The sequence below is a fragment of the Delphinus delphis genome, chromosome 17, assembly GCF_949987515.2.
Source record: "Delphinus delphis chromosome 17, mDelDel1.2, whole genome shotgun sequence".
NCBI lineage: Eukaryota > Metazoa > Chordata > Mammalia > Artiodactyla > Delphinidae > Delphinus > Delphinus delphis.
The window spans coordinates 70,631,907-70,648,044 of NC_082699.1; the positions used below are offsets into that span (position 1 = coordinate 70,631,907).

General features: G+C 43.3%; 1 protein-coding gene across 1 annotated transcript in view; it reads right to left on the reverse strand.

The window, feature by feature from the left end:
- ADCY8 (adenylate cyclase 8) overlaps positions 1-16,138 on the reverse strand; it is a 217,567-nt gene continuing 201,429 nt past the window's right edge. Inside the window, exons 16-18 of the mRNA XM_060035308.1 lie at positions 11,964-12,056; positions 3,379-3,493; positions 1-550 (exon numbers count right to left, since the gene is read on the reverse strand). Of these exons, the coding sequence (XP_059891291.1) occupies positions 63-550; positions 3,379-3,493; positions 11,964-12,056 (696 nt within the window). The 3' untranslated portion in view covers positions 1-62. The remainder of the gene's footprint in view (positions 551-3,378; positions 3,494-11,963; positions 12,057-16,138) is intronic.

Sequence of the window (16,138 nt, forward strand, 5' to 3'; positions counted from 1 at the left end):
TATTATTATATTTATTTTATATATAAAAGAAATACAAAAAAAGAAACACAAAGAAAACACGTTTATGGCAACTCGGACTTGTCGGTGCCTTCGGCTGGGGCTCCCGGCTCAGGCCCACTGGGTGTCAGCAAAGTCCGCCGGTTGTAATGGCCCTTGATGATGCCCGTGTTGTTGTTCTCATTCAGCAGCTGCTTCTGCCTTTGCCTGTTGAGGGACTGGACGAGGCCCAGGACGACCGCGGCCAAGGAGTACTGCCCGGGCAGCCTTCTCGGCGGCAGGATGAATGGGTTGGGTTGGACTCTTCCCAGGAGAAAGTACGTTTTGATTTTTCCTTCCTGTTCACTGATGCCCTTCACATAGATCTCCCCTCGGTAGTCAAAGGCAAAGCCCTGGTCCTTCAGGATGAGATAGGTCTCCTCTGGGACCTGGATTCTGCCGCTGACTCCCGTGCTGTCCATTCGACTTGCCAGGTTCACGGTTTTGCCCCAAATGTCATACTGTGGTTTCTTAGCGCCGATAACGCCAGCTACCACTGAGCCGTGACTGATGCCTGTGGGTGAATCAGAGAAACAAGAGATGAGAGAAGCGGGACGTCAAGGAAGGGGCCGCTCCCTGCCTGGGACAGTGACCCTTAAACGAAGGATGTGATCTCTGCGGGTAAACTGCAGGGTACAGGTCCAGCCTCGGTCACTTATTAGGCGTGTGATCTGGGTTGGGTACTTAACAGATTTGGACCTCACTTCTCTCATCTGTCAAGTGGAAATAATGAAAGGACGCTGGCATGAGATGATATAGGTAAAGCCACTGGTATATTACCAGACAACCAGTGAGTGCTCGAGAGACAATAATGATTACTCTCACGTGGATGCTGACTTGTCTTAGCCTGCGGGATGGACAGGGCACTGATGTCGGGATGCTGGGATCGCTGCTTGCCTCTGTGGTCACAGTGCCCTGAGAGCTTGGGCAGCACCTTTTCCTTCCCTGTCTTAGTCTACGTCCTCAGCAGCATTCCCTGGGTCCGTGGCCACAGCCTCCTAACACGCCTCCCTGGATCCCTGCTTCTCCTCCTGCAGACCAGACTCCACGCTGCTGCTGGAACCAGAGGGACTCTCTGATGCACGTCTGATCAAGTTACCACCCACTTCAACACCTGCCACAGCTCCTTTTGCCTATGGGGTAAAGCCCCGGCTCCTCAGGTTCACAACCTAGGGCTTCTCAGAGCTGGCTCTTGCCTAACTTGCCAGCCTCATTTTTGTCACCACCCTCTCCCTCACCTTTGCACCGTCTCCATACTGCACTGCTCGAGTTCCCCTAATCTGCTGGCGTTTCCACCTCTGTGCCTCTGTCCCTGGCTTTCTCTCTGCTTGGACTGTCATTTACCCCCAATCCCACAGGTTATTTGGTAGATCACAATTTCAAGACCTCCTTCTTTAGGAAATACAGACTCTTTTTTAAAGGAATGACAGTATTCCACTAAACACATTCATGGGCATATATGTCTCCTTTTACTAGACTAAGGATTTCTCATTCATTCTGCAAACATTGACTAGGCATCTACTCTAAAGCAGACACTGTTCCAGGTATTGGGGCTATGGTGGGAAAGAAAAAAGACATAGCCCCGGCCCTCATGGAGCTTACCTTCTACTGGGGAGAGACAGAAAATAATTTAAAAAGTGCAATATAGTATCAGTGAATGATAAAGGTGATAAAGAAAAACCAATCAGGTTAAAGGGATAGAAAAATAGAGGAGGGTGTATTTTGGAGTAGGGTGGTTAGGAAAGGCCTTTCTGAGCAGAGATCTAGAGAAAGTGATAGTATAAGCCATGCAGATATCTGGGTTAGATCATTCCAGGCAGAGGGAAAAGCAAGACACACACACACACACACACACACACGTATAAGATAGAACTGACTGTGAACTTCGAGAAACAGTTCTTGCAGAATGCATGGGAATCACAAGGATGGACATTGCCCTAAAATTTGCAGAGCCCTTCCATAACCACTGTCCCATTCACATCTCTTCTTACTACTATGAGGTAGGCAGGGGAGGTAATAATATAACTCCCAGTTCACACATGAGGAAACTGACACTCAGAGGGTTTAAACGACTTGCCCAAAGTCATAGAGCTGGTTACAGCAGACCCAAAACACAAAGTGAAAGGCCCAATCCCATCGGGAACATGATTTTCTAACCTCTGAACTATACCAGGAGAATAATGTATCACACCAAGGGTTGGCCTTAATTCCAGCAACACCTCCTGAAACAGCCTTTGTTCAAGGTTATAGTTCTGCTTTTTATTCCCAGTTCAATCATGTATTCAATGATTTCAGAAAGGACATGTAGGGTTGTTGGAAGATCTGGAAACAAGCCCTAAGCACCCCATCCATAGATCAAAATATAAAAATATCACTTATTTATTCCAGTGAACAAAGGCATGTGACATTCCTTAGATCTGACAAGTCAGGCATGGGTATTACCTGACCCTTTATACTTGAAAGCTGCTAAGGGAGAACCAAGAAAGTAAAATGGCATGTCAGCCAGAGGATACCTAAGACATGAGGACGGCCGTAACATTTGTTTTAGGCCGCACGCTGGCTGCCAGAATGTCACTGGTCTCAGTCAGGAAGTCCTGGAGTCGCTGCCAGGATGACCATTTGGCTGTGTGATTGTAGGCTAGTTACTCCCCGTCTCTGGGCCTGAGTTTTCCCATCTGTAAAATGTGAATGTGGACTAGAGCAGGGGCTTTCAGACTATGCTTTAGGAGGCCCCCTCCAGACTCCGCAGAGACGCTGAAGAAATTAACAAGTTATCCAAATTGTAGATGACTATTATTACATAGCCGTGACTGTTGCCATTTTGCACAAGGGAGTACCTAAGCCCAAAGGAGGATGAGCTGTGTGGCCGAGTGAAGAGCTATAAAGCTAACTGCCTGTCCCTGGCTCAAGTCAGCACGTGACATCCCCAGGAACAGGATCCTGCTCTTGGCCCAGGGCGTTATCCAGGAGAACGGGAGAGTAATGCATTGACCTCCAGTATCTGGTGACGTAGAAGACGGGAGGAAACGACTGATTAGACAGCTACCTCTCTAATCAGGGCCTTGTGTGGATGGGATTCTGGACAAGTTGGAGGACAGGTGGCTGTCGTCTATCAGTCGCTTGGTGTTTCTGCACACAGGCCAAAATCCTTCCACTGCTTCCAGCATCTTGAGTGAGAGGAAGCCCAGACAGGCCTGTCCTTGGCCAGGTCACACTAAATTTGCTGCATTTTGCGGGAAAAAGCTCCCCTGGCTTGATGCCTAGGGCACGGGAGGGCTCGACAGAGCAAGGCCAGACAGCTCGGTGGGTCCCCGAGGCGCCACACTTCCGGCTGCTACTCACCAATCCGGAGCTCAAAATTGTTGAAAGAATGCTTGTTGATCTCCTGTATGCTTTCTGTCAGGGCGAGAGAGAAGTCAGCCAGGGCACACAGATGTTCCCACTTATCTTCACATTGCTGTAGCAAACATGAGAGAAGAGGTCATTCGATGGGGCAAACAGGAGCATTGCTGCAGCAGGGGTCCGGTCTGTGTCCTACCTCACCCACACATGCCTTCAAGGGAAGTGAGCAGGTGTGTGAGCTCTGTACACCTAAGTCAGTGTCCAGAAACACAGGGTACCAGGAAATTTGTTTCAGAGAGTGTAATATGTGTGACTCTCAGATTCCATTCCCCACCCCTACCCTTGTCTGTTCAAGTTGATGCTGTTCACTTGTGTGTGTGTGTGTGTGTGTGTGTGTACACACCCTTATGTTCATATATGTGAGGTTTCCAATCTAGGAACCATGTCTATTTCCTTTGAAGTACTCACAGTGTCTGTTTAATAGATGTTTCACATAGACATTTGCTCTCTGAACCTCAGTTTCCTCATCCATATAATGGGGATAAGCATAGTTGCCCTGCCTACCTCATGAGGACTGAATGAGATTGTGTATGTGAAAGAATTCTGTGCCCCTCTAGAGCAGAGGTTGGCCGTCAGTAAAGGGCCAGATAGCAAGTATTTTAGGCTTTGTGGGCCGTGTGGTCTTTGTCATGACTACCCAACACTGCCATTTTAGCCAGAAAGGAGCCATAGGCAAAATATAAGTGAATGTGTGTGGCTGTGTTCCAATAAAACTTTATTTACGAAAACAGATGGTGGATGCATCAGATCACCAATATAGCAGTTGGGATGATGGTCTATCAGTATTTCCAAACTGAAGTTATTTTTTAATCAATACTTCTAATGCTAGCATCCAGTGTTTACACGTTCTACCATTGCCACCACATCAATCTAAAACCTATACAATGTTAATTATTTACATTTAAATTTGTTTTTGGAGGTGGTGATGCTGGGGAGAAAATACTTAAAATTTTCATTAGAAGCTCCTAAGTCAATGAGGCCTTGAAGTACAATATTTGATATATGTTTGTGTATTTGTGTTTTGGGGGGATAATTTTAAATTATAACTACACTATATACTCTGATGTAATTATACTTCATTAAATTATTTATATGAAAGAATCATATCTAGGTTTCAAAGATTCACTTATATATTCCCTGACAGCTACTGGCCCAGTCAAAATCCATGTTTTCTATATTCACCCACACTGTTGCCAGCTGTACCTAACAGTTCCTTTTTTCAAAAAATTTATTTTATTAAAAAAGTTCTTTTAAACATCTTTATTGGAGTATAATGGCTTTGCATTATTGTTAGTTTCTGCCGCACAACAAAGTGAATCAGCTATACATATACATATATCCCCATATCCCCTCCCTCTTGCGTCTCCCTCCCTCCCACCCTCCCTATCCCACCCCTCTAGGTGGTCCCAAAGCACTGAGCTGATCTCCCTGTGCTACGGGGCTGCTTCCCACTAGCTATCTATTTTACATTTGGTAGTGTATATATGTCCATGCCACTCTCTCACTTCATCCCAGCTTACCCTTCCCCCTCCCTATGTCCTTAAGTCCAGTCTCTGCGTCTGTGTCTTTATTCCTATCCTGCTCCTAGGCTCTTCAGAACCATTTTTTTTTAGGTTCCATATATATGTGTTAGCATATGGTATTTGTTTTTCTCTTTCTGACTTACTTCACTCTGTATGACAGACTCTAGGTCCACCCACTTCACTACAAATAACTCAATTTCGTTTCTTTTTGTGGCTGAGTAATATTCCATTGTATATATGTGCCACATCTTCTTTATCCATTCCTCTGTCGATGGGCATTTAGGCTGCTTCCATGTCCTGACTATTGTAAATAGTGCTGCAGTGAACATTGTGGTACATGACTCTTTTTGAATTATGGTTTTCTCAGGGAATATGCCCAGTAGTGGGATTGCTGAGTCATATGGTAGTTCTATTTTTAGTTTTTTAAGGAACCTCCATACTGTTCTCCATAGTGGCTGTATCAATTTACATTCCCACCAACAGTGTTCCCTTTTCTCCACACCCTCTCCAGCATTTGTTCCTAGATTTTTTGATGATGGGCATTCTGATCGGTGTGAGGTGATACCTCATTGTAGTTTTGATTTGCATTTCTCTAATGAGTAGTGGTGTTGAGCATTCTTTCATGTGCTTGTTGGCAATCTGTATATCTTCTTTGGAGAAATGTCTATTTAGGTCTTCTACGCATTTTGGGATTGGGCTGTTTGTTTTTTGATATTGAGCTGCATGAGCTGCTTGTATATTTTGGAGATTAATCCTTTGTCAGTTGCTTCGTTTGCAAATATTTTCTCCCATTCTGAGGGTTGTCTTTTCGTCTTGTTTATGGTTTCCTTTGCTGTGCAAAAGCTTTTAAGTTTCATGAGGTCCATTTGTTTATTTTTGTTTCCATTTCTCTAGGAGGTGGGTCAAAAAGGATCTTGCTGTGATTTATGTCATAGAGTGTTCTGCCTATTTTTTCCTCTAAGAGTTTGATAGTGTTTGGCCTTCCATTTAGGTCTTTAATCCATTTTGAGTTTATTTTTGTGTATGGTGTTAGGGAGTGTTCTAATTTCATTCTTTTACATGTAGCTGTCCAGTTTTCCCAGCACCACTTATTGAAGAGGCTGCCTTTTCTCCATTGTATATTCTTGCCTCCTTTATCAAAAATAAGGTGACAATATGTGCGTGGGTTTATCTCTGGGCTTTCTCTCTTGTTCCATTGACCTATATTTCTGTTTCTGTTCCAGTACCATACTGTCTTGATGACTGTAGCTTTGTAGTATAGTCTGAAGTCAGGGAGCCTGATTCCTCCAGCTCCATTCTTCTTTCTCAAGATTGCTTTGGTTATTCGGGGTCTTTTGTGTTTCCATACAAATTATGAAATTTTTTGTTCTAGTTCTGGGAAAAATGCCATTGGTAGTACAGTAGGGGTTGCATTGAATCTGTAGGTTGCTTTGGGTACTATAGTCATTTTCACAATGTTGATTCTTCCAATCCAAGAACATGGTATATCTCTCCATCTATTTGTATCATCTTTAACTTCTTTGATCAGTGTCTTATAGTTTTTTGCATACAGGTCTTTTGTCTCCTTAGGTAGGTTTATTCCTAGGTATTTTATTCTTTTTGTTGCAGTGGTAAATGGGAGGGTTTCCTTAATTTCTCTTCTAGATTTTTCATCACTAGTGTATAGGAATGCCAGAGATTTCTGTGCATTAATTTTGTGTCCTGCTACTTTACCAAATTCATTGATTAGCTTTAGTAGTTTTCTGGTAGCACCTTTAGGATTCTCTCTGTATAGTATCATGTCATCTGCAAACAGTGACAGTTTTACTTCTTCTCTTCTGATTTGGATTCCTTTTATTTCTTTTTCATCTCTGATTGCTGTGGCTAAAACTTCCAAAACTAAGTTGAATAATAGTGGTGAGAGTGGGCAACCTTGTCTTGCTCCTGATCTTAGTGGAAATGGTTTCAGTTTTTCACCATTGAGAACAATATTGGCTGTGGGTTTGTGATATATGGCCTTTATTTTGTTGAGGTTAAGTTCCCTCTATGCCTGCTTTCTGGAGAGTTTTTATCATAAATAGGTGTTGAATTTTGTTGAAAGCTTTTTCTGCATCTACTGAGATTATCATATGGTTTTTATCCCTCAGTTTGTTGATATGGTGTATCACATTGATTGATTTGTGTATATTGAAGAATCCTTGCATTCCTGGGATAAATCCCACTTGATCATGGTCTATGATCCTTTAAATGTGCTGTTGGATTCTGTATGCTAGTATTTTCTTGAAGATTTTTGCATCTAAGTTCATCAGTGATATTGGCCTATAGTTATCTTTTTTGTGACATCTTTGTCTGGTTTGGGTATCAGGGTGATGGTGGCCTCATAGAATGAGTTTCGGAGTGTTCCTTCCTCTTCTATATTTTGGAAGAGTTTGAGAAGGATAGGTGTTAGCTCTTCTCTAAATGTTTGATAGAATTTGCCTGTGAAGCCATCTGGTCCTGGGCTTTTGTTTGTTGGAAATTTTTAATCACAGTCTCAATTTCAGTGCTTGTGATTGGTCTGTTGATATTTTCCACTTCTTCCTGGTTCAGTCTCGGAAGGCTGTGCTTTTCTAAGAATTTGTCCTTTTCTTCCAGGTTGTCCATTTTATTGGAATATATTTGCTTGTAGTAATCTCTCATGATCCTTTGTATTTTTGCAGTTTCAGTTGTTACTTCTCCTTTTTCATTTCTAATTCTGTTGATTTGAGTCTTCTCCCTTTTTTTCTTGATGAGTCTGGTTAGTGGTTTATCAATTTTGTTTATCTTCTCAAAGAACCAGCTTTTAGTTTTATTGATCTTTGCGATCGTTTCCTTCATTTCTTTTTCATTTATTTCTGATCTGATCTCTATGATTTCTTTCCTTCTGTTAACTTTGGGGTTTTCTTGTTCTTCTTCTCCTGATTGCTTTAGGTATAAGGTTATGTTGTTTATTTGAGATTTTTCTCGTTTTCTGAGGTAGGATTGTATTGCTATAAACTTCCCTCTTAGAACTGCTTTTGCTGCATCCCATAGGTTTTGGGTTGTCATGTTTTCATTGTCATTTGTTTCTAGGTATTTTTTGATTTCCTATTTGATTTCTTCAGTGATCTCTTGGTTATCTAGTAGTGTATTGTTAAGCCTCCATGTGTTTGTATTTTTTACAGATTTTTTCCCTGTAATTGATATCTAGTCTCATAGCATTGTGGTTGGAAAAGATACTTGATACGATTTCAATTTTCTTAAATTTACCAAGGCTTGATTTGTGACCGGAGATATGATCTATCCTGGAAAATGTTCCATGAGCACTTGAGAAGAAAGTGTATTCTGTTGTCTTTGGAAGGACTGTCTTATAAATATCAGTTAAATCCATCTTGTTTAATGTGTCATTTAAAACTTGTATTTCCTTATTTATTTTCATTTTGGTTGAACTGTCCACTGGTGAAAGTGGGGTGTTAAAGTCTCCTACTATTATCGTGTTACCGTCAATTTCCCCTTTTGTGGCTGTTAGCATTTGCCTTATGTACTGAGGTGCTCCTATGTTGGGTGCATAAATATTTACAATTGTTATATCTTCTTGGATTGATCCCTTGATCATTATGTAGTGTCCTTCTTTGTCTCTTGTAATAGTCTTTATTTTAAAGTCTATTTTGTCTGATATGAGAATTATTATGCCAGCTTTCTTTTGATTTCCATTTGCATGGAATATCTTTTTCCATCCCCTCACTTTCAGTCTGTTTGTGCCCCTAGGTCTAAAGTGGGTCTCTTGTAGACAGCATATATCCAGGTCTTGTCTTTGTATCCATTCATCCAGACTATGTCTTTGGGTTGGAGCATGTAATCCATTTACATTTAAGGTAATTATCGATATGTATGTTCCTATTACCATTTTCTTAATTGTTTTGGGTTTGTTATTGTAGGTCTTTTCCTTCTCTTGTGTTTCCTGCCTAGAGAAGTTCCTTTAGCATTTGTTGTAAAGCTGGTTTGGTGGTGCTGAATTCTCTTAGCTTTTGCTTATCTGTAAAGGATTTAATTTCTCTGTCGAATCTGAATGAGATCCTTGCTGGGTAGAGTCATCTTGGTTGTAGGTTTTTCCCTTTCACCACTTTAAATATGTCCTGCCCCTCCCTTCTAGCTTGCTGAGCTTCTGCTGAAAGATCAGCTGTTAATCTTATGGGGATTCCCTTGTATGTTATTTGTTGCTTTTCCCTTGCTGCTTTTAATATTTTTTCTGTGTATTTAATTTTTCATAGTTTGATTAATATGTGTCATGGCGTGTTTCTTCTTGGATTTATCCTGTATGGGACTCACTGCACTTCCTGGACTTGACTATTTCCTTTCCCATATTAGGGAAGTTTTCAACTATAATCTCTTCAAATATTTTCTCAGTCCTTTTCTTTTTCCCTTCTTCTTCTGGGACCCGTATAATTCGACTGTTGGTGTGTTTAATGTTGTCCTAGAGGTCTCTGAGACTGTCCTCAATTCTTTTCACTCTTTTTTCTTTATTCTGCTCTGCTGTAGTTATTTCCACTATTTTATCTTCCAGGTCACTTATCCGTTCTTCTGCCTCAGTTATTCTGCTATTGATTCCTTCTAGAGAATTTTAAATTTCATTTATTGTGCTGTTCATCATTGTTTGTTTGCTCTTTAGTTCTTCTAGGTCCTTGTTAAACGTTTCTTGTATTCTCCCCATTCTATTTCCAAGATTTTGGATCATCTTTACTATCATTACTCTGAATTCCTTTTCAGATAGACTGACTATTTCCTCTTCATTTGTTTGGTCTGGTGGGTTTTTACCTTGCTCCTTCATCTGCTGTGTATTTCTCTGTCTTCTCATTTTGCTTTACTTACTGTGTTTGGGGTCTCCTTTTCACAGGCTGCAGGTTCATAGTTCCCATTGTTTTTGCTATCGACCCCAGTGGGTAAGGTTGGTTCAGTGGGTTGTGTAGGCTTCCTGGTGGAGGGGACTGGTGCCTGTGTTCTGGTGGATGAGGCTGGATCTTGTCTTTTTGGTGGGCAGGACCACGTCCAGTGGTGTGTTTTAGGGTGTCTGTGAACTTATTATGATTTTAGGAAGCCTCTCTGCTAATGGGTGGGGTTGTCTTCCTGTCTTGCTAGTTGTTTGGCATAGGGTTCTCCAGCACTGTGGCTTGCTGTTTGTTGAGCGGAGCTGGGTCTTAGCATTGAGAGAGAGATCTCTGGGTGAGCTCTCGCCAATTGATGTTACGTGGAGCCGGAAGGTGTCTGGTGGTCCAATGTCCTGAACTCAGCTCTCCCACCTCAGAGGCTCAGGCCTGACACCCGGCCGGAGCACCAAGAACCTGTCAGCCACATGGCTAGGTACGTGGGGAGTTTCTTGCCTTTTGGGAAGTCTGAGGTCTTCTGCCAGTGTTCAGTAGGTGTTCTGCAGTAGTTGTTCCACATGTAAATGTATTTTTGAGTATTTGTGGAGAGGAAGATGATCTCCACGTCTTACTCTTCCACCATCTTGAATGTCCTCCACAATTCCCTTTTTGATCACATTTCACTTCCTTTCTACAAATTCTAACCATGCCCACCATTTAAGAACTGATTTAACTGTCATTACTTTTTGATAGTATTTTATTGTAAAATATAAACCTATTTGTATATTTTTAACACTGGAAATATTTGACAAAGCTCAGATTCTTTACCATAATAATAAAGTCATTTTAATGAACTTGTTGTATAATGATTTAGCTCTCCCTAACTGTTAAACATTTACTAAGCAGGACTAACCAAGTCTTCAATAGATAGTACTATTACATACATGCTGTGCCTGTAAAGATATGGCATAATGGTAATACCTAGAATATTAGTGTGTCTATTTGAGAGGACCATTGCTGAAAAGAGATATTTCAAATTTTCTTGGTATAGGATTTGAAATGTGTAGCAATTTGCAATGAAATTTGTTATTAGAGGCAAAAATATCACCAATCCTTTTTGTAATTTGGAAGCACTTAGGTCACTCTCTCTATATTATTATACTTCTTTGCTCTCCCAACTCTTTGCTTGCATTTTTTAGCTTAGACTGCACACTGGCCTGCAACTGTTAATTTACATCTCTGCCAGTCCCTAGGCTGTGACTAATATAAGGGCAAAATATGATTTATTCATCTTTGGGTCCTGAGTTACTGGCACACCTATAGAGTTCAACTAGACAACACTTGCATTTCATAAGAATGTTTCAATTTAAAGAGGTTAAGTGATTTGCCTCAGAAAATAAAACTGCATGTTGACAACAACAAAAAACAAACCAACAAAGAAACAGATGGTGGGCTGGATTTGACCTGGGGGATGTGTTTCTGGACCCCTGTGGCAGAGTGATGTGCACATGTACCTAATGACTATAAAGGGTTTCTTCTCAGATAGTCTTGGAATAGTTCTAGGTTTTTAGTTGTAAAGTGAGCAAAGAAGAATGAGGAGGAATGAGGATTCCTCTCCCTGGCCGCTTACGCCCATTTCCATAGAGCACTTATGGAGGACCTACCAGGTGCAAGACTTTGTGTGGCCAGCATGACTCTATCTCAGGTAATTCAGCCATGGGCCCTGGAAGGTGGGTGCTAGTTTCCCACTTAACACTAGTGTCTGGCACAGTCACCTCTCAGAAAAGCAGAGCTATTATTATTACTACTTTTGGAGGAGAAAACAAAAGTAAGAATAAAACAGGCTGGGATCAGGGGTTTAGTAACACCTACAATTAAATCATACCAGGGTATTTCTTGGTCCTGATTTTGTTCATCTAGTGAACAGCGAGGTTCAGAATGAAGACTAGAGGCTTCTCCATCATAAGGAAGCATCAGTACACCCAGCAGACCCCGCTTACCTCAGGAGCACAGGTACCGCACACGCCTAGAATATCCACTTCATCGGATTTTCTCCCTACCTGTCCTCAGATTTCCTGGTGATATCAGCTCCACCACCTTCAGCAACCTGACCAGAGTAAGGTCCCTGCCATAGGCTGTGGCTGAGTCCAAAGCATTCCTTTACCTGTTTTTCAGGTGACAGGCCCGACACGGCCATGTAGGTGCTGCCAATGGTCTTAATCTTTTCAATGTCTTGAAACCGGTCTTCACCAAGCAGCTGAAACAGATTCAGGCAACAGTGTCAGTCCTGGTATTTGTGCTCCCGGCAGCCTGGGGCTCCTGGAAACAGGCCCCTGGCTCACAGTGAGGACCACCTCGGAATGGTTTAGCATCCTTGAGGTAGCCACTTTTCTCTCTGAGAATCAAACATTCAGGCTCTCAACAGATATCTACTGAGCACCTGCTAAGTGCCAAGTGCCGAGGTGGGTGTGACCAGATACTCTTAGATCTGTTTCTAAGAATCTTTGAAATAAACAAAGCTATCTTATTAGTTTAAAGAAAAAATTGCCAATATTCCCAAATCCATCAACACATCCTTTTGGCTTTACTCTCAGCATGCATGTAAAAATCTTAGCATTTCCTGCCAGTACCCTGGTCTAAGCCACCATGAGTTTACACCTGGTTATTGTATTGCAATAACGTACCTAATTCCAGTCTTTACCTCCACACTCCCAGCATGGCAGCCAGAGTGATCCTGCTTAAATGGAAGTCAGACCATGTCCCTGCTCTGTGGCTTCCCGTTCTACTCAGGGTCAAAGCCAGAGTTTTCACCATGCCCTGAAAGACCTGCCATGCCCTGTCCCCTTCGCTCACCCTGTTCCAGGCACACTGACCTCCTTGCTCATCCTAACAAGCCAAGCCCGTTTCTGCCTCAGGACCTTTGCATTTGCTGTTCCCCTGTTGGGACGCTCTTCCTTCAGACAACTACATGGCTCATCCCTCACCTCTTCCAGGTCTTTCCTCAAGTGTCATCCCAGTGGGGTCTTACTGATCACCCCATGCAAAACCGAACACAATATCCTGTCCCCACATACATATTCTCATCTTCTTCCTGCTTTGTCTTCTCTCCTTAGCACTTATCCCTGACTGTGTTTATATATTGTCATCTTTCCTACTAAAATGTAAAATTCCTGGAGGCAGGTATTTTTGCCTGTCGTATTTACTACTCAGCACCTAGACAGAGCCTAGCACACAGTAGGGATGGATGAATACCTGTATGGAAGAATGGGTACCATCCTTGCCATTTCCTCCATCCTCACCTGCAGTTTGGATTTTAATGCCAAGGAAGGGAAATCTTGGTCTCTTATTTAGCAACTGTGCTAAGAGAATAATGCTCTCTCTGCTCGTCCCCCCACCTCAAAAGTCCATGTCTTAGTCCCTGGAACCTATGGATATGTTACCCTACGTAGTAAAAAGGACATTGCAGATGTGATTAAGTGAATGATTTTGTGATGGGGCAATTTCCCGGGTTATCTGTGTGGGCTTGTAATAGGGAAGAACAAATATGACTCCATATCAGATCCGTTTCTTTTACTTTAACCTTTGTATTCTATTGCTTTTGCTATAAGTTAATCACTAAAGTGATGCTGCCTATAGGCTTAAAGTATACATAATGGCCCATCTCCAGGAACACTGCCTCTCATGCCTGAGGGTTAAGCTAAAATACCTTACTTTAAGCTCACAGGAAACATCCTGACCAGGCCCACCTATGAACGGCTGCAGGAAAGAGGAAATTAACACATGCCCTCCGGAGTCTGGCGGGAACCAGGACATATGTAACAACGTACTGCTTTCTTTTCTTTTTACTTTGCCTCCTTACTTCCCCCTCTTTCTTCTATAAAAGAAACTAGCACCCAAACCCAGGCAAGATGGTTCTTTAGGACACTAGTCCACCACCTTCTCTGTCTGCTGGCTTTCTGAATAAAGTTGCTATTTCTTGTCCCAGCAACTCGTCTCTCCATTTATTGGCCTGTCGTGTGGCAAGCAGCATGAGCTTGGACTCAGTAACGGGCTCAAGGTAATCACAAGGGTTCTTGTAAGTGAAAGAGGAAGGCAGGAGGCAGAGAAGATGTGACGGAGCAAGCAGAAGTCAGAGTGATATGATTGCTGGCTTTAAAGACAGAGAAAGGTGCCACAAGCCAAGCAGGATGGGGGCCTTTAGAAGCTGGAAAAGGCAAAGAAAGAATTCTCCCCTGGAGCTTCCGGAAGCAACACTGCCCTGCTGACACCTTGATTAGCCCTGTGAGATCCATTCTGGATTCTGACCTCGAATCTATAAGAGGATGAATTGCTGTTATTTCCAGCCACTAACTTTGTGGTCATTTGTTACAGCAGCCGTGGGAAGCTAATTCAGCAACTACTGGCTGAGCTTCTACAATGTCTGATGAACAAGACACATGAGGTCCTAGCCATCACGGAACCAACAGCCCAGGCAGGGGTGTCCGATGTTAGATAAATCATCACACTAACAGGTGTCCTAGCTCAGTTTTAGTAAAGTTTATGGTGGAAACATACCGGGAGTAGGAATAAAGAGGATGGATGATTTTGATAAAATCTGGAGCACCTGGGACCGCTTCCCTGAGTGAGTGATTTCCAATTTCAGTTGTGAAGAGTGAGGGGGGTTTTTCTTAGCACTTATCCCTGACTGTGTTTATATATTGTCATCTTGTGTAGTAGGAGGTGGGGAGCTTGTGTAGTAGGAGGTGGGGAGCACGGAAAGGGCTGGCAGGGGCATCCAGACATGCCTTTGGCTGCCCACCTGCCTCCCTCTGCCCGCTTACAGCTGCACTTCCCCAGGGTCCTGGGGGAAGGGGAAACTCTTCCTTCCTCTCCTCTTTGGAACTACTTGGGTGAGGGCCAGTTTCAGGTCCAGGCAAAGCTACCTCCACTTCAGAAGTTGATCAGGAGGCAGCAAGAGGCTTCGCTATTTCATTGACTAACCACACGGCAACTTTATCCACTCTCTAGCTAAAAGCCTCTGGAGTCATAGTGGGGCTTCTAATCAGCCCCTTGCTCATCCTCTAGTCCGTGTGGAGACCTGAGATGTGAGAGGGCTCTTCAGCCTTCGAAGAGGCCGGGGCGGGGGTGGGGGTTGAGGAGCCCTGGTGCTGGGCTGTTGCAGACCCAGTCCTGGAGCATGTGCTCCAGGCAATGTTCAGCCTTCCTCGGAGCCAAGTTCCTGTGGCAATTGCATCAGCAAGAAGAGCAGTATGGTTACTGAAGGGGGTGTGGCTGGAGCTTAGTGAGGGCAGAATCTAGAGGGTCTCTTTTGACCCAAAGAAAGAAGGCAGGTCTGGGTGACCCAAGGACCCACGTGAGAAAGGCTGACAGTGCTTGGGGTTGGCAAGCCAGGGAAAGCCTTTTTTTTTCCCCTTCCTGTTGATTACATTCTCTTCTTTCTTCCTTCTCCTCTGCTTCCTCTCTTCTTCTTCCTCCCCTTTGCCCCTCTTCTTTTTCTTCCTCCTTCTCGTCCCTGCTTCTCCTCTCTCTCCTCTTTCAGCTCTTCCCATCTCTCCTTTTTCCTCCTCCTGGTCTAGAGCTCAGCTTCCTGGACCAATTCCTTCTCTAAGCCTCTCCTACTTCCCTCTGCAAACACCCATCTCTACCACTAGGGGCGGTCTCCCCCATCGCTTTATTGGGAAGACTCCAGGGTATCTATCGATACAGTTTGGGCCACCAAGATACAGACTTACTTCACATTTATTTATTTCAGTTTAAAAACATGGAAGTGAGAATTTTGGGGATATGCGGTGCTATAGATTTTAAAATAAAACAAAGCTTGACGTCTCAACCTTCAGTCAGATTGAGCTTTTTACTAGAGTTATTTAAAAAAAAAATTTGGGGGGGCTTCCCTTGTGGCGCAGTGGTTGAGAGTTCGCCTGCCGATGCAGGGGACACGGGTTCGTGCCCCGGTCTGGGAAGATCCCACGTGCCGCGGAGCGGCTGGGCCCGTGAGCCATGGCCACTGAGCCTGTGCGTCCGGAGCCTGCGCTCCGCAACGGGGGAGGCCACAGCAGTGAGAGGCCCGCGTACCGCAAAAAAAAAAAAAAAAAAAAATTTGGAAGTATGTTTTGGATCGAACTAGTCCACCATCACCTTACTATTTGCCAGATGGTTTCTTTCTCCTATGAGTTAATTAGTTGACTAGTCACTTTAGTGAGCATCTGTTATAAGCATCTCTTATGTTCTAGGCACAGTAGGAGGGCCTGGGGACTTAACAGAATACATAAGAGTATAATTTTTTTTTGTTCTTTGCAGTACGTGGGCCTCTCACTGTTGTGGCCCCTCCTGTTGCGGAGA